The sequence below is a fragment of the Ptychodera flava genome, chromosome 1 (genome assembly GCF_041260155.1).
Source record: "Ptychodera flava strain L36383 chromosome 1, AS_Pfla_20210202, whole genome shotgun sequence".
Taxonomy (NCBI): domain Eukaryota; kingdom Metazoa; phylum Hemichordata; class Enteropneusta; family Ptychoderidae; genus Ptychodera; species Ptychodera flava.
This window is the reverse complement of record NC_091928.1, coordinates 21,167,013-21,191,762: the sequence shown is the minus strand read 5'-3', so window position 1 is coordinate 21,191,762 and position 24,750 is coordinate 21,167,013. Positions and strand designations below refer to the sequence as shown.

Here is a 24,750-nt window from a genome sequence, read left to right as displayed (position 1 = left end):
TGTTGTCAATATCTAAAAACTTTTAAATTAATTTCACGTTAATTTACCAGTACATTCTCAAGGCAATGAATAAATAAGTACAAAATCAAATACTACACTTTCTACTTCTAATGTCACCAATGTATGGCGCCCTCTACAGTTGATTTTCATATTAAAGCTGTATGGACTATTTCTGTACAGGGTGATTATCTTAAGTTTCTCAAATGACAGTTCACATAATTACACTCGTCTTAAATGTAATCAGCTCTTTTACTGATTTACAAATACTATGAATGAAATAATATGGACGGCTGAGCTGTGACAAAGATTTATCACGCTCAACCTAGATAATGATTTGGCAATGACAAAACACAGCTGTACCATAATGTTTGATGCGACCTGACAAAAAGTCAAGTTCATTGAAATAACTTGTTTTAGCACTCCTCATAGTCTTATCCAGCAACAGGAATTATTTTGAATATGGAAATCACATCATAGAATTGAGTTACTGTCAAATTAGTTTCCCATTGGTGACTGATCTAACCGTGTACGTACTGCTACACCAGTACTGAGCTGCCTGTTTGGGACAATTTTTTTTCACAAAGAAAGAGAAAATTCTTTTCATTTGTTTTTTCTACAAAGGAAACCACATTATTTTAAATAAAGAGTTTGATACTGGTCACTAGTCGTGAGTTTTGCATAGTTAGAAGGCTGACTTTGAACTCTTCACTGCCTAATTTTGAAGTACCTGAACAACACTGGGTCCAACCTGCATTATGGAAGCAATCTTAGGGTGCCCTCCAACAGCTTTGCAAAGCAACTGGAACTCCTAGCGTATTAAAAATGTCAATTAATGGAATTGCTAGGTGTGGGCCAAATTTTGGTAGAATCTCACAATTTCCATGAAAAAGTTAAACAAATAGAAATCTGTGAACACTGAAACCATCTGTAAAATTTCAATTGGGGTCAAAAATACAAAAACACTCTTAAAAGCTAGCTTTTTAAAATGTCATGAAATGTCGAATTTGTTTTTATGATGTTATAAAATACAGACAATACTTCAGGAATAGTCAAGGCACATTTTTATGGTGAGGATAACAACCAAGAATTTGAAAAAGTCATTTGTCTCTAACTTCATTATAAAAGAGCAGACAAAATTGTTGAACTATTGATTGTGAGGTGGGTCATTCTTAAACATATTTGACTAAATTTAAAAGTTTGGAGATGTGTGATTTTCAGAAGTAGCAAAAATAGAACAGCCTCCTTGTCATCTGTGTTCACAAGTTTCAAGAAAATAATAACGGCATAACCTGGAGAGCACTGGGCCTACTAATCCACTGGGTAGAAATCAGTGCTTGTCTGAGGGTGCCTTTCACAGTGAATATATACAAACATACCCCCTAAGATAATGTTGGATTGTACTACAGCTAAGTAGAGGGCCCACTATACTTCAGTCTTGCCAATAAGGTAAGCTAAAGGCTTCTTATTGCGACAGTGCCACCACGGGGGGTATCGGCTAGTGTTGCAAACACCCACTGGTTGCCAGTGTTGCAGCTAGACTTGATTGATAGCCAAGAAGTGCACCAGTTCAGGAAAAAGAAGGCACAAAGACACTTTAAGGCCTTGTTATGCTGCATGAAAATTACGCAGAAAGTTGCAGAAGTAGTGATCACCATCTGCACAGTACAATTCCCCTTGTACAAGAATGCCTAGGGTTTTTCTCACATGCCACAGAGACTGGTATTGTGGTCAATCACTGAGGGAACATTTGTTATATTTTCTTCTCCCCAGGACATATTTTTTGCCTTTAAAATCAATCAGTAGTGGATTGGTGTGGATAATACTTTGGTACTTGTATTCTCCAACTAAAGTGAATATTGGTATAAACCAGGGTATGAAATGATTAGTTTAAAAGGTCAAAAGGTCACTGAGCATGCTCTGTACACTATACTACAGAATCAAGAAACTTCCCAGCGTGACTAAACATACCCTGCACAACCAATGTTCAAACTCCAGCGACCATCACATACCTGGAGATGAGAAACTTTACACAGTTGAAAGACTGCAGTTCCTACCCTAATCTTACTATTTTTGGCCCACACATGACTTGGAACAGGATGACATGGATGCATTGGTATATTAAGGAGGCACTTTGAAGTTCAGGGATAGCAAAGAGGGACAATATTATCTTTTCATATGTCACAATGACTTATCCTATCTTTTTTGCCTTCCATCATCTCAATCTTCTAAAAGCAAAATGTCCACATAATTTCACTGCTTTAGACCAATATTGCCAACATTTTCATATACCTACTGTGGCAAATTGATTTACATTATTTTGGGGGATGATAAGTCTTATGCTAAGACTTTAGTGTTCTTCAGAGAAAGCTCTGAACTTGTTGTAATTTGTTTTGTTTTTTTCCGGACGACTTTTTATTTGATACTTCTACTGGGGAGGCACTTGCAATATGCCTACTATTTTTTGTCAAACTCCAACATCATAATGGGGTGGGAATAGCACGGATTTAAAATGAAAAAAATTAATGATGATTTTGCATTAGTGCATATCTAGATTTTCAAATATTTATAAAAACCCCCAAAGGAATTTTGTTCGCCGTCGGTTTTGCTAATAACAAACAAACAAGTTAGCTGATCCTCCACTTGAAACGAGACACATCAAAGATGTATATTTCCAACGAGGGCTTGTGGGTAGTTCTGCAAAGGCTTGTGGGTAATATCCAGGGTAGGCTTCCATGGTCATTGAAAAGCAATAACAGCAGTGGTGACTTGACTTCTAGCTAGGCAGGATGGTAAGTGCAGGTAAAGATTTCTGGAGAATCCCAGGCACGGGCAAGGCATGCCATGTTGTGGTTCTAAGGATCTGCCTCCTTGCATTGCCCATCATGTACTGTTCAGATGATCCATTTTATATCCACTACTTTATTCCAGTTCACAAAGCCAGGCACCAAGGCTTGCATGATATCCTTTGCGCTGTGCCAACTACAGCAAAGTTGATTCCTCACAATCAACATCTGCACACTGCAGTATTTCACAAAACTGTTTCAGTCACTTTGAACTTCGTCTCTCGGAATGCAACATCATAGCTAACTGCGATGTCTTGTCCTGGTAGAGTCAACGGCATATCCAAAAATTTTGAGATGTTTCTGCCTTCCGGCACTATTTCAGACATTCAAGAAAGTCAAAGAGAGCATCACGGATATCGGTCCATTTTGGGGCCAGGGGAAAGTGTGAGCTCCAAGTGACAGAAGTCCATTAGTCCATACACATCGTAGAAGCAGAGTTGAGTATAGCATTTTGGTCATTTCTATATTATGGCTAAGACGTCCCCTGAAGACACATCTGTGGATGAATGGATAATACAGAGCAGTTACACACCACTGGAAAACTCTAGAAATAATAATATGTGCCCCTATAGCAAGTTTTGGCACTTTTTACAAGTACAATGGTAGATTTCAAGCAACTTGATCATTGAAAAAAGAAACACAAAAATATCACATGCCATATTTAATCGTGTTTAATAGATTTCAAGCTCAACTAGCTGTAAATCTTGATGTATGTTCAATATTTGCAATATGTCAGGTACAATTCAGTTTCTGCTCCACTCTCCAAAATCACATCATAAATGCAGTGTCTAACATGACAGCATAGTCTGTATGTGTGTAATATATCCATTGATATTGTTGGGGGTTGAACTTGACTAGAATTCACTTGTCAACAATAATAGCACTGTGAACGATGCATTGTGTTGGCAAGGTTAATGCTTTGAATTTGAACTAAACAGTATTGTACAGAGATGAATAAGGAAGTTATATTTGTCTTGCTTTTTTGAATAAAAATAATGAAAGTATTATCAAAAGTTAATGCCACTGTCCGTATAAAATGAGCTGTTATTACAAGGTCCACACTTTTTGGAACTAATTTTATCCTGATTGCATGTTAGAAGGGATTTGTTTTATTATACATGGATCCAGGTTTTCACAACTTTCCACTGTCAGAGGTAAAACTACTTTGATTAAGTGATTTGTGGAATATCTTGGGAAGGGGAAATCATGGAATGTTACCAATATTATTAGACTTGCCTTAAGTCTGTGGGTGTGTAAATGTCAAGAGATAGTAAACTGAGAGCAAAATGAAACAATATTCTCTGGCAGACTGTTGTGTAGATCATGGGGTGAATGTGATGGCCCACAGACTTCCTCAAGCAGGGTTTTGCTTGCTATAAACAATTCATAATGACAGACAGACTTTATGAATATGTATGGCTGGCACGCAAAGTTTTCCCAGTTTTTCATGACCATTGAATGATGTGCCCTTACTCTTTATTCACTAATTATGGAAGTTTATTTCAAGAATGTTCAATGTGGCAGCTTTTTGTCTCTTGTATTTCAAATCCGGCTAATTATCAACTTGATTGAGTGGGACTGAAAACCATGTATTCACGGAACATGGAGACATGCCCAGTGATGGAGGCCTTTCCACATTGGTGACAGGCCTAGTTACCTCATTATTTTCTGCATGCCATGCCATGCTGATCTCAGATCATACCAAGACAAGAAAACCTCCCCTTATCAAGTCTTGAGATCTATCGGCTGCAATAGATTATTTCTTGTGATAAACTAATCACTCCGTAAGTCCGAGCAAGGACCCTGCCAATCATTTGCTTACATAGACCACTTGTAACCCTAGAGGGCGTTTGAAAGGCACACCAGTGGCTAGGCCAGCTAGTAGCTGCCCGCTGCAGTAAAAAGCCACGCAATTTGGTCCAGTCTACCATATTATTTCAAATTTGTCAAACTTCAAATACTTACTTAAACTCTTTTCAATATCCATTGCACTTGGTGTGTTCGCTTGGCCGTCGGGAGTTGGCGCCGTCGTTGTCGTTGCATTCGCTGTGCGACTGCGGTTACGACTCGACATCGAGGCATTGGCCGAACGGTTACGACTTGACGTGTTTCCATGGTGACCATGCCGCCGATGCCGATGCCTGTGTGGTATAAGTCCTATTGTAACTGGACAGCGTAGCGTGAGATCAGGTTGGCAAAATCCTGAGAATGATGCCTGAAGCTGTGAAGAGAAGTTACCAGTGTCAGTGTTACCAGTGGGGCTTGTCAGAAAGTCTACCCTTTCACAACCATGGTTTGGCCCACATGTATTGTTATCAATACTGATTGTGGATCAGTTTACAAAGAAATGGGGTGAACACATTGAGATTTCATTCATTTGAGGAAAATAAGGAGCTGAGACAGTCATCACTCTCTCGAGGCCAATACAGCTTGTCTGACAACAACATTGTTTTGTCTGTGGTACATGTATACTGCAATGAAAACTTTTTCATAGTCATCTTCTAGTAGCTAATCTGATGATTACAGGCTGATCATCGTTACAACAATTTTTGGAAGATACTATAAAAAACAACAGGTTTTTCTCATGTAGAAATAGTAAACAATGATCCTACAAGTACACGTCTGCAGAGAGTTCAATCTAGTCTGATAGGAGTGTTATTCAAGGTAGCTTGTGTCTCGGGCAGATATTTGAACTCTCAAACTTCTACAATACTTTGCTGGTATTCTGTTTATGTGGACTGATTTCAAAGGTTGTGGAGTAAGCAAGGTTTTTTACTGTCTTGTTTTCATGAAAATCAAACACCAGCTTTTTTCCCATAGAGTTAACACAGGGATAGCTGCCATCTTGAATTTTCAATGCAGTAAAATTTGGGAAATTTGTTTCACTAATGAAATTAGCATGATGACTACTGATTTTTATTCTTAATTTTAAAACAGAATGGTTTAAAGTTTCCTCAAAGAAAGTTTGAGTAGAAGTTTAGAAGTGTAAGTTTTGAGGTGCGTGCTACCCTAGTCAACCCAAACTTTAGTCAACAAACATTCTGAATTTGTCTTCAGACATGGAGACTTACCTCTACAAAGTACTTTATATCAATAAAATCACACCCCTGTAGCCCTGTTGTGGCACAAGACTGGGGTATTTTTAATTCTTTTTGGACCCAGCTCCTGGAACTCCTCGCCCCACATCCGTCTTCTTCAAGCCTGCTTATAACTTGCCTGCAAGACCTCGTCTCTGTCTGTCTTCCCAGGACACCCCTTGCGATAGCACCAGTGATACCTGGAGGTTGCGCAGTGAATGATGCAATCTGGAATAAGGAATGGTAAGAGAGTCATCATTTGCCTGTTGAAGGACAATTTGAGTTGATACTTTTGATATAACGTCGCATCAATGCGATAAGATCTTATCTAAAATTTTTACATTTTTCAAGTGTGTTAGAAAAACTTAATTTGTAACAATTACAGCCACTATCACATGAACTGGCCCGAATTCCCACCTGTGTGACGTAGAACAGGACGGATAAGAAATCCGAATTACCCCTGTTGTACGTCATCAACCGGAACTTTTTTCTTGCATGGTACCGTTCATACATGCGGGTCGCGACGTGAACATAGACCGATTTGTCGTGATCGATGCCGTGCTCTCATGACACTTTTTCAAAAAAGGTGACCCGATAAATCCACACATGGAAACACAGAAGGCATGTCCAGCGAAATTTCGAGTCGCTAAAACTATAGCTGTTCCCGAGAATCGAATGGGGATACCGCCGATCCAGTCGAGTCGCCTCGTAAGGCTCAATGTGGACGTACGCGTCGTACCTGGCGATCCCGGTTGGTGATAAACCTGAAATCTTCACCTCAACGGAAGTTCAACTGAATAAATGAGTACAGTATAATCTTCGGGAAAGAGACATACAGGCACAAGCATAAAGTCATTCGACTAACAACGATAAATTTCCTTCATCATACAAAAAATTCCGTAAATTCTTGCTCGGAATCAAAACTGTAGCGCGGCGTAAAGCTGTAGCGCTAGCGAAGACATCAACTGTTGAGCTGTATATGCATTGCAGCGCTGTGGAATCCGATGTACTTCGAAAGTTGACTCTGACAACACTCAAAACAGAGTTTCCGTCAAGTAAAATTAGGATGTATCTACGGGTGAGATATATGTCACTGCAAACATCAAAGTCCTTAAGACGAAAACATTGACGACCGAGATCGGGATTAACGAGTTGACATCGGCATGGCAGAGACCGGTGACGGCAGCGTTGTGGGCATAAACATGCAATGAGGTACACTCTGTGTGTCATCGAACGGAATCTTTCGCGCTCGCCACGGTCGTAAACTTGTGTGATATTTTGAAAAGCCACGGAATCTCTGAGAATGAGAATTACTGTTTCGATCGTGTCGTTGCATTTACTTCATAAATCTATTTGTAAATATTCTGAATAACTCTGAATACTATGGCTATTCGTCGCTAGCACGATGAAAGTTATGTCCACCGATGACTGACTTGCCTTGGCGTCGGTACAGCGCGAGACAATGATTGACAGGTTCACGTGACCGAATCCGTACATCTGGTTGGTGGAGATACCATTTGATGTAGCAAATTTCAGCTTGATGGGATTTATGAATGAAAGTATCTCCTGGGTGACGGGCCGCTTTACTCTTTAAATGAAAGTAATCCGCGTAAGTAAAACACAAATCGCGACGAAATTCATGCAATTTGTTACGATAATTTTGATCCATTCACGTCAAAAGAAAAATAAGAAGACTGTTCATGTGATAAATATATAATCCCATGGTATTTTTCTCTGTTTGACGTCATCGTATACTCGTGTTTTCGCGGAGCCGCACAACTTCTCGCCTTCGGCTCGAGTTGTACGGCTCCGCGAAAAACACTCGTATACGATGACGTCAAACAAAGAAAAATACCATGGAATTATATATAACAATAAGAATGTGAAACATGTTCTAATAAATATTCAACAATAGTTCTACCCTACGATTTCTCTTTATTTGAATCTTAACCTATGTAACAAGTCATTCCGAGTCATTTCTAGGAGATAAGTGGCTCTAGCAAAAATGTCAGTTACAGCATCCTTGCATTGATGTGACAGTACTGTATTTGATGCTAGAATGTACAGTACTTGCATGTCTGAAAGAGCTGCACTGTCTGTCTATGGTATTATGAAATACAGCATCCTGTACCATGAGATACACACAGCGGTTGTAAATTAAACTGTCTAAGGAACACTGTAACAAACTACATCTCATTGAAATCCTATGTGACAAAATCTTATAGAAAAAAAAGGAATCCCCTTGCAGGATGTAAGTGGTAATTTGGAGCATAGTGCCATATGCCACCTTCTGTCTTGTAAACACCCATTACAATCACGCAGACAGTGTTCCAAACCATGGTAATCAAATAATTACTAAAGGCGCATGGTATTATTTTGAGGAAGAGGGACCAGGCCTGGTTGTCCAAAGCTCATTTCACAAGCATAAGATGGGCAAACTTATTCAGGTTTTAGTGGTCAGAGGGTGATGTAATTCACCTGTTCACCCCCATTTCCCTGTACATGGACCACATTCACCATGGAAAACAATGGGGTTGGACCAAACCATTGCAGTGAAAGGGTTAGACGCACATTCAGTGATCCTCTAGCCTTCAATTCTAATATACGGTACACTGCAATAAGCACAAACCAGTCCAACAGCCAGTCCATCAGATCACAAACATGGCAACTTTCTCACAATTAGACAAAAATGTTTGGTGGTCACAGAGATTAACGCACAGGATTTATTCAACCCTACACATTATAAAACATCAACGGACTACAGGGTGGTAAATGAGTCGGTATGAGAATAAACATTTGGTTGTCAAAACATTCTATAACTACTGACTTTGGCCATCCCTGGATAAGAAACTGAACTGAACGAACGTAAGCTGATTGCAACAAAAATTTCAAACTGTATGAATCACTGATCAGTGAAAGAGGCAGGGCTGAAAAATGAAGTTCTCTTACTATAAACTTTAGCTTTAGCTTATCATCTACTCCGTAAACACGTAACCCACATTACAGTTTTCTGTCAAAACATGATCTTGACATTACTTTATGATTGTTTATCACAGTCGTTTTATGCCGCTTCATTACATCTGATTATCTTCTCAACAACAGAGATATTATGGACGGCCGTAAATCTCCGAGTTGGGCTCATTCCGACTGGACGCTCATTTACCCATGTCAAAAAACTTATTACAAAATGTCAACACAATACACTGGTAATCAACCGCTTTGTATTGATTTCAAAGGGGACATAACACCCACTCCGGACAAACACAAATACCGGATCATTCCGGCAGTTTGCATCCCCTCAATGGAATTACCAGATTTGCCGTCAAGACTAAAGATACGCCCCGTACGCTTTCACCGGCCACAATGGCTGCCAATTTACGATATGTCCATCGAGCATTCATGATGCCAGTAATTGGTGCATGTTACACAATAAAGCGCCTAAGCAGTACAGTAATTCTGACATGGATCCAATACAACAGTGGAAGCAAGCATCTTTGTAGAGTCTTCTGAAAGCTGCTCATTAAATAATTGTTCACTACATGAGTTGTATGCGAGTATTCTCCCCAGTCTTTCAATTGATGGGCCATTCCAGTATTATCATCACTTTCTCACTTATTTGCAACTATTCTGTGTGTATACACGCAGCTACAAATTACTGAGCATGAGTCACTCACATCTTGAGGTTAAAACTGTTGGAATGTACAGCTACGCATACCATTTTGTTGTGATTACTGTATGACCCAGGGCAAACTTCTTCGAGAAACGAAGCTGCAGTCTTCAAGATGCTATTCTTGTCTACCTTGGTATTATTACGAAAGGAGAGCTTCACAGATCAGTGTCTCAAGACATGAAATCAGTGTCTTGGGATGCGTTTAAAAATGTGAAAGACAAACTATGCCTTCTGTTGTACCAACAGACATTGGATATAGCATTTAATGAGTGTCTGGTGTCTTAAAATTGGAACATGCTGATGAGCTAACAACAGATCTATCAAAGTGCATAACTCGGCACACAGCATATTGGCCTACGCTTCACACTTACTATATCACAAGATGACATTTTTTGAGTTCATGGTTCATTCAACCCTTATGACTGCGCCCAAAGCCATTGCTATTATTGGTGAGTGTGTGTCTGTTTAACCTGTTTACCACCATGGTTCGACCCAAACCCATTAATATCAATGGTGATTGTGGACCTGTTTACAGGGAACTGAGGGTGAACAGTTTAAAGGGAATCGGGATGAACAGGGTAAAATACTACGCGTATTAAATTTTTAGTGACATAAAAAGGCTGCAACAAAAAATTGACACCCTGTCTTCAATGATATCAATGGCTTTACTACTTATCCCAGCTGTACTGGGTACTTTTTGTTTTGGTTTGTGAAAAGACATGGCATTGTCTCCTACACAACAGAGTAAAGATCTACTGAGGATTCTCTATGGAGGACCCCTTGCAAACCACTGAACACAATTTCTTACTACCATATCTGCCTGTCACATCAGAGACTGGTTCAGGCATTCACTGAGATTATCAACACTTAGATTTTCATCTTCATTTTGAAATATGACATTAAAGAGAGCAAGTAAAATTAATTAGAGTACACTATTTTGCATACACCTGTTTCCAACAGCACCCTGGCCAATTACTTAATTGATTTCACTGTAAAGGAATGTGATGGAAAAGCAAAGCTTTCATCCCACTGTGATGTTGTCTGGCTCTATTGTCTTTTAATTACAGCACAGACAATGCAACTGAAACAAAAGCCAGATAGGGTATGTCTACTTTCTCAAAAGCAGCACACCAAGTCTTTGAGTTATCAAGTCAATGAGGAGCCATAGATAATGACAACATATGCATAACAAATAAAAGTCAATCTGTTTAGGGGTTGGGGGCTTTTTTTAATTATCATATGGACAATTGTACTAACTACAAGCCAAATTGGATTCGGTATTTTCAAACTTTCACGGAGGGGAGGGGAGAGTGGGGTTTAAGTCAAATTGAATGGGTTTTGTTTGCCATGCACATGTCTAATTATCCTAGTTCCTTCACAAATACTTTGGACATAACCTTGTTGATGACACTTCAGAATTCAAATCACATGTGTGCCACATACCCTCATGTACTGAGTACTGCAACAGACACCAGACAGGTGTGTCACACACCCTGATGTACTGAGTACTGATAGGTACGGTGTGTCACATGCATGTACCCTGATGTACTGATTACTACAACAGACACCGGACAGGTATGTCACATACCCTGATGTACTGATTACTACAACAGACACCGACAGGTATGTCACATACCCTGGAGTACTGATTACTACAACAGACACCGACAGTATGTCACATGCCCTGATGTACTGATTACTACAACAGACACCGGACAGGTATGTCACATGCCCTGATGTACTGATTACTACAACAGACACCGGACAGGTATGTCACATACCCTGATATACTGATTACTACAACAGACACCGGACAGGTATGTCACATACCCTGATGTACTGATTACTACAACAGACACCAGACAGGTATGCCACATACCCTGATGTACTGATTACTACAACAGACACCGGACAGTATGTCACATACCCTGATGTACTGATTACTACACAGACACCAGACAGGTATGTCACATACCTGATGTACTGAGTGCTGCAACAGACACCGGACAGGTATGTCACATACAGTATTGTAACACACCTCATCCGCAGTCTGTGTTCTAATTCGCCAATTGACAGTCACGTGGGATGCGTTCTTTTTGTGCTGATCCACGTAAACGACGTCATCAGGCATCATTTGTCGGAACTGTTGCCTGCCAGGCATCAGTTCCGAAAATGATGCCCGCTGACGTCAAAAAACATTGGCGCATGCGCGAACTGGAATGTAAACAAAGATGCCGTCTGCGGACGAGCGAAACGATAGTCGAGAAATTTCTCGGTTTATCCTACTTTCTGAAGAAGAACTGAATGCTCTGGTTTCAAACAAGGACTCGAAACGAACGAAGACGATAATCAAAGGTGCATTGAACGTTTTGCAGAAGTATTGCGACCCTGTCGGCAAAACTTTTTCTTGCTGAACCACTCCAACATATTACATCATATAACAACATGCGACAACTTTTGTGTATGGTACGTTCTTATGTATGACTACGATGAGGTGTGTTACAAAACACATATTGACTGGCCATCAGGGCAACAGCATACGTCTTTAACCCCTCGGGCCTGTGAGTCACCCCCAAAAACAGACTGTTTCCCTCGGCCTACGGCCTCGGGAAACAGTCTGTTTTTGGGGGTGACTCACAGTCCCTCGAGGTACAGACGTATGCTGTTGCCCTCATGGCCAGTCAATATGTGTATACTGATTACTACAACAGACACCGGACAGGTATGTCACATACCCTGATGTACTGATTACTACAACAGACACCAGACAGGTATGTCACATACCCTGATGTACTGAGAGCTGCAACAGACACCGGACAGGTGTGTCACATACCCTGATGTACTGAGTGCTGCAACAGACACCGGACAGGTATGTCACATACCCTGATGTACTGATTACTACAACAGATACCGAACAGGTATGTCACATACCCTGATGTACTGATTACTACAACAGACACGGGACAGGTATGTCACATACAGTACTGATTACTACAACAGACACCGGACAGGTATGTCACATACCTGATGTACTGATTACTACAACAGACACCGGACAGGTGTGTCACATACCCTGATGTACTGATTACTACAACAGACACCAGACAGGTATGTCACATACCTGATGTACTGAGTGCTGCAACAGACACCGGACAGGTGTGTCACATACCCTGATGTACTGAGAGCTGCAACAGACACCGGACAGGTGTGTCACATTACCTGATGTACTGAGTGCTGCAACAGACACCGGACAGGTATGTCACATACCCTGATGGTACTGATTACTACAACAGACACCGGACAGGTATGTTCACATACCCTGATGTACTGAGTGCTGCAACAGACACCGGACAGGTGTGTCACATACCTGATGTACTGAGTGCTGCAACAGACACCGGACAGTGTGTGTCACATACCCTGATGTACTGAGTGCTGCAACAGACACCGGACAGGTATGTCACATACCCTGATGTACTGAGTGCTGCCAACAGACACCGGACAGGTATGTCACTACCCTGATGTACTGAGTGCTGCAAACAGACACCGGACAGGTATGTCACATACCCTGATGTACTGAGTGCTGGAACAGACACCGGACATGTATGTCACATACCCTGATGTACTGAGTGCTGCAAACAGACACCGGACAGGTATGTCACATACCCTGATGTACTGAGTGCTGCAACAGACACCGGACAGGTATGTCACATACCCTGATGTACTGATTACTACAACAGACACCGGACAGGTATGTCCATACCCTGATGCACTGAGTGCTGCATCAGACACTGGAAAACCCTCACCTGTATGAGTAAGACCGTCATGCCAGTGATCCGCGTCCTACTATTGTTGTGCAGTTGCATGTTGACGTACATATTTTCACCCGGCTGGTAACCTTTCCTGTCCAGCTCCACCTTCACGGATAGATTGCCTGTTTTATTGCAACATCCAATGGCTCTCTCCTCTTCATGTTCCATAGATTCCTACAGCAGAATGAAAAAGAGGAGGGATGAAAAATTGGGAAAGGAACGGGGGGAGATGAAAAAGATACAAAAGAGACACTGATTGATAACAGATTACAAAACTGAACGATACCATATTACAGTGTGCATACATGTATGTACGGTACAACTCCTGTTTAGATTATATCTGCATTCTTCAACATATTGGTATCTACAAATAACTAAATTTAGTTATTGAAAACCGAATGCTGCATGTCAACATTATATTCCTATAAGCAAGAATCTGGCGATTACATATCTAGGAATTAGTGATCTATATGATGTGTGACCTTTGGACCAAGTAGGCATCATCTGATGACATCTATGTGATAAGAGTCAAATTGTGCTATAAAGTGAAAGATCTTAAATGTACTGTGCATGATGGCATGAAAATAATAATCAACAGTAAACAATTTTCTGCGAAGTGATACATTTTACAATTATCCAATAGAATTTGGTTGAATGTATAGTTAATGTTCAATGAACTTGTTGATCTAATAAGATCTATTTGACTTGCAGACTACTCCAATCATTGCTACTAAATCATTGCCAACCAAATGGCTGAATATGAATAATGTATTTGTATTTTGGCAAAATCAATAATCAACAAATATTGACCTTCAAAAGTTGCACTTGCTATTTGTAGTTTGTTTGCACTTGGATATCAAATATCTAAACCCTTTCATGCCCATTTCCCACTGAAATGGTATACCTTAACCATAGAGAACAATGGGATCGGGTCAAACCATCAAGACGAGAGGGTTAATAGATGTCATTAGCATGACAGAGATATTCAACAAAATTCAAACTTGGTACTACATCAAATTACTGCATTAGGGAAATGTCACAAAATGGCCAGAAAATGTCATTCAGTCTTCACCTACATGTACAGTCTACAGATTGTTTCAGTTTCTCATTTGTCGGTTGGTTTTGCCAATCGCATGCTGACAATGACAAAGATGCCTAGACTGTCTTTGGTAGTTTCCATGGCAACATGGACACACACTGACACTAGCACTGTGCTCTCTATACTGTAGTATTGTTTCTGTCAACTCTATCCTTGAAAAGATGTGCCAGTGGGACTGCTGTGAGTCCCTCTATTTCCAGTGGATACCTTTGTATTGTGTTGACAAGTTTCCAGTCAAGTTCCAGGAGAGTGTCTCATGTCATGTGGGGCCAAGCATTATGCCAGCCAGGCATTGATGCCACAAAATGAACCTTTGACTTGTCCTGTGGCATAAATAGTCTACATTCCATGCAGATGATGTGTTACTTTTGTTCTAACTCAAAACTAATCAAGTTGTCTACTATACTGGTACTATACAACTTGGAGAATTACACTGGGGTCACCTACATGTATACCGGTATGTGTAGTGAATAATAATTGCCAGGCAAATTAAATTCATTTTCCCCATGGGCTACTGTATCAATTTAATACTCTACTAACTTTGGTTAAAAAGCGTGTCTAATATTTGATCAAACTGTAGTCCAAGCCAACTCCAACATGTTCTTTAAGTCTTCCTTTTAATGGCTAATCTGAACATCACCTTTGTTTTCAAAATTTCAAAACTGATGAAAATAAGATGCTTTAAAATTTGTAGATGCCGTGTGCATTAAAACTGACTTTCAACATTAATCTCAAATAAAGGAACACTGAGTTTTATCCAAATAACCTTCTTCAATAGTGAGTGTACCGGTATATACGCAAACAAATAACCATGAGTATGGCGAGTGTGTTTCAAAGAACCTATATGGTTGATCTTCTCTGCAAGGACAGAACCAAGACTATACTATACTTCTCTACATTGCCACCATCATAAAAAGTACAAAGCCCTCACATTCTGACATCATTTGATGTTTGTTTCTTGTGAGAAGTACCGTAAAGTTATGGTATTCTGTTGCCTGGAACATGTCAAGTTGGTGGCTGGCTGAGGTCAACTCATACAGTTCTGATTGGTACGTGGACATGTGTGTCATATCAATACTCTGATGATGTATCGCAATGTCCAGTACCATATACTGGTATTGTAAACATTGTGTCTTCAAAGTATTTATGTGTATGTGTTTCTACCGCTTGTAAGAGCTTGGCTTGTCATTATTGTTATTACGGCTGATATTGTAGTTCAGTCAACAGGACATAATAAACCACATTTCAGACAAAAAATATCAATAGAAAGAATATCAAAATGGCATATTTGACAAGACTGCCAGACTTACATATAGATCTATAATTTGATTAAGATCTGGTGACGATCCAAGCACCAGGAATTTCCTCTCCTTTTGTAAATTATATTTGCCGCGGATACAGTCTGCTAGAGTGGCTTCAATGGTGTATCTGACATATCCCTTGTCGGCTTCCAGTGAACACGGCAAGTTGCTATCCGGCACCGGGAAGTTGAATTTGAATTTGTGCGCCGCGGGGTCAAGGGTCAGTAACTTGGGGTCTTCCAGGTCAGGACCTGTGGAGGAAAGAAAAGAGAACAAGAGTGAGAAATCGGCAGGTTGAAGGGTCAGGTGTGGGGGCATTTCAGGTCATAAGTTTTGGAGGAAAGCGATTAGAAAACAGCAGGGTTATCCTGGGATCTGAGATGGAGGGTTATGATATGAATCAAGCAATGAGAACAAAAAAAGAGCAAATGAGAAAAAAATACCCAAGGTACATTGTACATTAACACACATATGTACAGCATATGACATTGCAAGCTTCTAGCTAAGTGGATCGATTCACAAATTCAAGATGCCATTAATTCAAACTTTTCCATATATTTACAATGATTAGGATGTCTTTTTATCTTCTGAAAGAAAAAATCCAAAAATGTTATAAAAGAATTTAGCTTATTCAAAGTGTTTAAAGTATATCCTAGGATAGACTAAATTCTCATACTTGACATTTATTTGGCATAATGTCAGATATTTCAATCTTTGCATCTAGGATTGTACATGTACATGAATGTGGTTGGTATTGTACTACGATATCAAGTTGTAAATTAGAATTCTTCACTGTACAACTGTGCATGGTGTGAGCGGTCAGCTGATAATAATAACACTTGTACGCTATGTACGCTTGAAAGGTTCATCAAAATCTTAAGAACAAGAGTCTGTAAGTGACCTTACAACAAAAACACAATATGATGGTACTAAATGTGTGAAAATCTTGATCAACTGAGTGGCTTACGTCTATCAAAAGCTACATTGGAGAAAAAAATTGTGAAGAAGGCAGAAATGTTTCACTTTGCCTTCAAAATACATGTGAAAAAGTAGCTAATGACAGTCTCTTTCCAGTATTAGTGTTGGTCAAAGATAAGCAATAATTCATGATCGGCGCATATAATTAGTCAGTATGATTACATTATGTGTGAAATAATCTTGATTGTGATTCCGCTGGCTGAAAATAAAAGATTTTGCAAACAAGAGACAATCAAGTCACTGGGATACCTAATCATGTATGACACAATGTTAGAAGTGCAAATAAAACAATCAAAATTTTTAATTAACCCAGCAAATGTGACTAATCTGGAAGCATGGACTGTTTTTGACCTTTGACCTTCCACATAACTTAAGGCAGACTGTTCACACCAAATTTTTCTTCTTGTTGGACAATATGATGAGATGGGAAAAGATATGAAATAATTAAAGGTACCAATACTACCCCTGTAACTTAGACAAATATTTCCATCATTTTCCTTCTGTAAATGAATGTCTTTATTTGCTTTCCTTCATTACATTTAAGGTAGTAAGTGCCTCAAAAGTGAAAGACTTACACTTTTGCTCAAACTTTCCTCTAGGAATAAATCAACCATTGTCTTTCAAAATCAAGAATAAAAAATCAGGGGTCACCGTGAAAACTTGGTACTAGAGAAACAAATTACCCAAGATTTACCAATATTTTAAATTCAAAATGGCCGCCATCCCTGTGTTAAATGGAGAAAAAATTTTGTCGATTTTTGAAAAAACTAAGTCAGGGAAAAGTTTTCTTACATCAAGAGCTTTAAATTGAACCCAAACAAGTGGTACATGTAGATCAGAAAAGAATTTTAAAAAGTTTGAGAGTCAAAATATCTGTCCCCGAGGAGTGTTCTACCTACCCGAGGAATGTTCTACCTTAAAATCAAAGTTTTCTATTTTTGCCAACACAACAGATTGTGTACAATTTGCAATATTGTGACAAATAAATACTAATCCTGACAAGGCTTTTTTCCTTCATGAGGTCTTCATTCAACCTATTTTACTTCTATCTTTACATGTTATCATTCTTAAAACCACAGCAATGGTTGACCTGATACACCTTTGGAATGCCAAGACATTTCAAAATGTGAACATCTGGGAGGTATGGTCCTGCACACTACATGTACAACTTAATCTCTTTCAGATACCGTATCACACATATACCGGTACATTCTGACTCTTTCGAAAACCCTTGTGGTCAATGACATATGTATCAAATATGCACCTCCCTTGCAAAAATGTTCTCTGAGTCCTATAGGATCATTTTTTCTTATCAGGAGAACATACTGTACATCTCTGCAGTCAAAGGGCAAAACTCACACTCAGACAGCAGTTGATGGTCGTACATCTGATAGACTGTACATGCACTGACTTCAGGTCATTGACAGGCAAAAATACGACCAGGCAACACACATGCAACACTAACATCCTACTAACTGGGGGATATTTGCCACAATATAAACTCACTCACCATAATATTAACCTCCTGAACCCAATTCCCCGCAATACACGTAGATCCAATCACCCAATCATAAACAATGGAGGCTGAATTGAAACTACGCTGTGGTGAAATGTTTAATCCTATAAGCACTCCATAGAATATATCCAATGCTAATTAAATCAATAACTCCAGTAATGAATCAAATGATTATGGATATTACAAAATTTCACTTTCCTTTCATTGATATTATAAACATATTTTTGACCCTAAGACACCGGTACTACTGACTGCGTTTTGCAAGGCCTTTTTTTCCATTCACTTTCTTTCAAGCCGTTTTCCAAACAGGTGTACTGGCTACCTCATGCAATCAGTCATGACCCTAAGCGACCTCATCACACGCTAGGGAAAAGACACTATCAGTTAATTGGAATGTGAAATATGGCCGACTGGAGTCTTGAGTAACCAGTTACAATACACCGTTCATGAGAAGTCCTCTCCACTGGTATAAATACATGCCGGTTTTAGCCACCACACACTTCAAAACTGTTGTGGCCCACTGCAGACTACAGTCTCAATGCGGCGTATTGTGCGGCTCCGTTTACAGAGGTCCTTCCCATGGTGCACCGGTCAGCGGGGTGGATTTCAGCCTGCACAATATCGAGTCACGCTCAATGTTTGATTAGCGGTGGACTGAAAATAGGTCTATCAGAACGTGGCAGAGCAGAGCCAGGAGTCTAGCATGTACGTGATGTCTGGAGCAACTCATAACCAGTCTGGATTTCTTCAATATCTTGCCATTTGTAAACTATCCCTGCATTAACCTCTGTCTTGGTGGTGCATACTGCAATTTTCTGAAAATAAACCTGACATTTGTATTTTCTCAGCACGGAGAGATGGTGTTCATTTCCTTTCAAGGCATTTGTGCTTCATTACCTCCTTTCAATGATTATTTTTGCTGAGAGTGAGAGAGACAGAGAGAGAGAGAGAAACAGATTTTTGTAGTCACTGTAAAACACTGCCTATCAGACTTAACCCTTTCACCCCCAGTTCCCTGTGTACAGGTCCAACTTTACCATAGAAAACAATGGATTTGGGACAAACCATGGTGGTGAAAGGGTTAAAATGGCTCTCAAGCGTGATTTTGATGACGGGAGACCTTGTGACGGTAAAGGTTGTAAAACATCGGGAGAGAGTAAACAAACAAACAAAAAAAGAACAAAAAGCGTGAGACTTTTAAAGAAGTACCACGCTTGCATGAACACGTCCTTGATGGTTCTGTTGCTTTTAGATACAGTGTGTATTGAACACTTTGTTGTTGGTGCACATTTACATGTGTACTACTGTATACCGGTATGGAGATTCTGTTCATCTGTGTGCAACGTCACACCTGTCCCAGATACACAGACTGTCTCAAATGCAAGTGAATGGCTATGCTGGATCTATGGTCTGCTGGGTTCCCCCTTCGCCCAAATGACAGGCTAAATAGAGAGTTGATTGTGATCTTACACCTGTACATGTGTGACAGACTGTGTGAATCCCTGATTAGCACAATGTCACTACTATATTGTAAGAAGTATTAATATATATATATTGTAACAAGTGTAAATATACATATAACTGGACATGGTATTGCTAAGTGATGGTGTACCTGCTTGTACATCACAGTTCAGAGTTTTGTTACGCCATCACTTTGCCGCATATCAAGTTACATTAAAATTATCAAATAATTGTACATTGGTAACTATAGCAATGATTTATGAAAGAAACCATAAAGTCTCTAAATTTACTTTATGATGGAAAATGAAAGAAGGTATGACATCAGCATGTAAAGATATCCAGCTCATTTTGTACTTTATTAGCAGTAAAAAAAAATAAAGTTACACGTCCATTTACTTTATATACCGTACATGTACGGTATGCCGCTCATGTTGCAGTTTATACATGTCCCAAGTAAGGCCAAATTAAATTGCAAACACAGATTTTAGCTTTCTTATAATAGGTACAGTTCAGCATTGTTATGGAGGTACATGTACCGGTACAGTGTAAATGCACAGTGTAATGATCACATGTAAATATGGTTATGACTAGAAATGTTTTACATCAGACATTTTCCAACCTTTCATACACATCTGGTAATACTCAAGACATCTTATCATTGGACCCTCCAGCACGGCTAACATGTATTTTCCATTAGCTTTCAAGTTTCAGTCAAACACACGGAAAACCAGAACAGGAAGGACAGATCCTTGTCTTTTCTTTAGTGTCTTTGATATTAATGACAACACCATAGCTTTCACTTGTGCCATGTTTAAACTTAAAGCAACACGTCTACCTAACCCTTTGTCAACACAAAATCATAAAACACAGACCTGTAATATAGATCTACAGTTGCAGATACATGAACACATGTACAGATATCAATCAGACACTATGAGGGTATACATGATGCAAAGTCCTTCACGTAATGTGCAAATTGTATCTACATTGAATATACTTAACCCTTTGAGTGCTTCAATTTTTCCTACTAAAATTTCAGTGTAACATTTTACCACGTGTTATGAATTTTTCTGTAATTTTATGGATAATTTTGGACCAAATGGACACAACCTTTCATGGCTGAAATTTTTGACCAACATTTTGGGAAATATTTGAAAAATATTCTCTACATCTGAAAAAGTTGCTGACTATGTTACATTCTATAAAGACAACAAAAGTTGACCTTGGCACTCAAAGGATTAACAAAGTGTAAAACACAGGTCTAATAAACTAGATGGTCATTACAAACTACATATATTACAGCATGTAAAGTGTGATACCAAGGCAGAATGAACCTCAAGGACAGATACCAGTATTCAGACTCTCAAACTTATAAAATACCGTTTTGGTCTACAACTTGTGGGGAACTAACATGTATTTTGAAGCTCATGAAGGAAAGCTTTCAGCTGTTTTTTTGCAGAAATAGAAAATTTAATTTCTCAAAAAAGAGTTATTCTGGGATGGCTGCCATTTTGAAATTTCAAGTGTTGAAAAATATTGAGTGTTTTGTCCTACATGTAAGTATCAAATTTTGCACAGTGTCCCCTGATTTCTATTCTTGATGTAAAGTTTCCTTAGGGCAAGTCTGAGCAAAAGTTTGTCTTTCAAATTCAGGGTGTGTACATACTACCTAAATTGATGATTTAAATCTGAATTATTTTACATGTACTTGGTATCTTATCATATCAATTAAAATCAACTTGACAAAAAGGTTTCGCAATGGAAAGTCAGACTCCATGACCTGTAACATTTTATATACTGTCCAGTAATTTTGCTGTTTTTGTAACATAAAGTTTTGGTTTTACTTCTTCATGCCAAGCCACCCAATGTTCAGCCAGTCGACACTGCCCATACATGTATGTACATGTATTGTCTTCTATACCACTGTGGACAAATGCATTGTACTCTGGAATAGAATCTATTTGTCATTACATGTGGCAGTAACAGTGTATATTGTACACACAATGTAGTGTGTTTGCACAGCTAATAACTCACATTGCAGCATACTTTTGGAAAAGAAGCCAAATATACTTGTTTCCTAGAACATACAATGAAAATATTCTCAAACATTATTTATTAGTTTCACCACCGTCCCTCCACCATGCTATATTTTTATCTCTATATTTTCCCTATACTTACAACTTTTTTCATTTCTCTAGTAAGAGAATGTTTCAAATCCACATGAAAGAACTCTTTGGATGACTGGACTGATCAGGTGAATGATACAAAAAACGCCAGCACAAGACACAAATACTGTAATTGTTCCACAACTTTGTAATGCTTTGAATAAGCAAGCACTGCGTGTACATTGTAAGCTGTATCTGTATTCTACAATTGTGCACTATAAACAAACAGGGTTGGAAATACCAAACTGGAACTGGCTTACAAATCCCCATAATCCTCTTGTTCTTATAGAACCCTCCCCTGAACACACACAGGAGTCACAGGGTATTTTCCAAGTTCAACTTTTATATTCTTTCTCTTCCAACACGAGATATTTTTTCACTTGTCATGTAACTTTATTTGCAGGTACAGTCCATGCCATTGGTCAACTCACTTCAAAAACACAAAAAGTTGGGTCAAGGCAGTCAAATATTGACCCAGCTGATTTTTATCGGAAAATTCAATGTACCATCTTTTACCGTTCATGTTGATTTGAAGCATGGCACATTCCATATGATATTGAGTGACATTTTTTTCTGGATTATAACTTTTAAACTGCATGTTTGAAAAGCAAAATATTCATACAAAGTGTTCCGGAGTCTGTATCTTGTTTGATGGAGTTCACCTATTGATAAGGTCACCTACTGAGGTTGACCTTGACATCTTTAACATGGTGTCTGTCATAGAGTGTACACACAGCTATGCAGGTGTACACGCTAAGTGAACTTGAATTTGACAACTTGCATCAGACTGCCAGCCAGTCACGCCAAACAACAGCGTACACACTCTTTACATTCATACATGTATATGTACTTAATGATTAACAGTTCTCTGAATGTCATGGTCATAATCTCCCTTCACAGAAGAATTCTACCTGACGAAGCAAAGGAATTTGTAGAATTTTATCAATCATCTCGTCAGTTTCAGAGCCAATTCTAATGTACATAAAATGTTGAATGCTGAATGTTTGCAGAGTATGAATCAATCATAATCTGGCACATGGGCTTGTGAAAAATCGTGTTCAAACACTTAATGCAAAAAATTTAATGAAACAATAGAAACATATTGATGTTGGGTTAAATCACAATATCAATGCTTAAGAATGAGTAGATAAAGATATTTCAAGTGGTTGTACATGTATGTATACCATATACAGCCAAAGAAACTTCATATATTTTAACATCATGTCTTCAAGACTTCCATATTTGCAATATGAGGTTAATTTTGTAAATGCCCCATCCCTCTACATTTTCTTTTCAGTATTTTTCTCTGTTAATGGTTCTACTCAGGGATGTGGAAAATTTTGGTTACAGGTGGCAAAAATAAAAGTACATGCGATTACAAATGTGCACATGAAGTTTGTGCAAAATGTCCTGATTTGTTACTAACACTAAATTATCACAGCCGGCAAATTTTAGCTGACAGCCGGTTGTGTTTGCGGGCAGCCGGCTAATTTCTACATCTCTGTCTACTCCACAAATCATGTCAAAATACCCAATATTCAACTTGTCAGTGCAGCCTGCATGCATGTAATGTCCACTGTTATTGATGATAATTGAATTCCAGTCTGGACTAGAATTCATTTGTCAACGATAACACTGCACACATGCAACGTTGTGTTGGCAGGGGTAATTTGTATTTTAATGTAATTTTCGGAGGAAAAGAAATCTTTTTGTGTAAACTCAAATCACAGAATGAAAACAATGCAAATATTTTCGAATGTTATTGCTTTTGGTCAATTGCTGTAATTGTGGTATGCCAGCAAACACTACAGGGATAGCCAAGTCATTGTACAGTGTATGTTCTGGTACATGAGGTCAGTGTTCTCCACAGCTTGGAAAAATAGCAGGATGGCCAATTTACAAAACAATGAATTATTTACATATTCTTTTGTTGTGAAAATATATTCTTTTGTATGATTATTAGCATATGAATATATTGCTCAAAAAGCAGAGGGGTGGCCAACCCCTCAAAATCCCCTTGTATAGATCCCTGCATGTACCATAGCAATCATACAGCGTTGTATTGAAAGACTGCAGAAACAGAATACTGCCTTGGTTCTTGATCATTGCCCATGCCTTAGCAAAGATAGTGTTTAAATAGTAATTCAAATATTTAGAAATTATATTTGCACATCCTCATGTATGAGTGTGCATGTATGTCTACATACAAGCACACATGACAAGTGTCCCCTCTTAGCCCACTTGATGCATCATTAACTCAAGAATTTTCTCCTTGCCTAATGAAAAATTTTAAAATATTACACGCATTTTACACTTGGTGACTTGAGGAATTTGTAATAAATTCCTAAATCAAATTGACTGTGGCATATCAGATATGTTAAAGTATGAGGCTAAACTGCACACAATACAATGGCATGTTGGTGCTAGAGTTTGAAATTTTGCCACACCTGAACAATACTGGACCCAACCTCTGTTAAGGAAAAAATTGACACTTTTAGGGGGTCCTCATACTCAGTGAAGCTTGACCCCCTAGGATGATGTTCATTTTTAACATTGTCCAGTGTGGGTCCAGTACTCTCCAGTCCCATTGACTTTTTCTCAGTCCGAATTCACCATTGACGGTTGTACTTACTTTGGCCCCACAGCGTGATGATTTCATCAAAGTAAATCTCCGAGGCTTGGTAAACCCCTTTCCTTGAGTTGTCTGACCACTGCACCCTCGCCTCACAGAATATCCTCAGATGAATGCCTGCGAGGATAAAACAGATGACACAACACAATGTAATCCTCCATGTTGCTACATGTAATCTCTCTGTACATGTTACCAACTG

General features: G+C 39.0%; 1 protein-coding gene across 1 annotated transcript in view; it reads right to left on the bottom strand.

Moving 5' to 3' along the window:
* Window positions 1-613: 613 nt before the first annotated feature.
* LOC139132666 (arrestin domain-containing protein 4-like) overlaps window positions 614-24,750 on the bottom strand; it is a 39,590-nt gene continuing 15,453 nt past the window's right edge. Inside the window, exons 2-7 of the mRNA XM_070698936.1 lie at window positions 24,552-24,668; window positions 15,809-16,050; window positions 13,394-13,573; window positions 5,915-6,148; window positions 4,809-5,064; window positions 614-3,339 (exon numbers count right to left, since the gene is read on the bottom strand). Of these exons, the coding sequence (XP_070555037.1) occupies window positions 3,305-3,339; window positions 4,809-5,064; window positions 5,915-6,148; window positions 13,394-13,573; window positions 15,809-16,050; window positions 24,552-24,668 (1,064 nt within the window). The 3' untranslated portion in view covers window positions 614-3,304. The remainder of the gene's footprint in view (window positions 3,340-4,808; window positions 5,065-5,914; window positions 6,149-13,393; window positions 13,574-15,808; window positions 16,051-24,551; window positions 24,669-24,750) is intronic.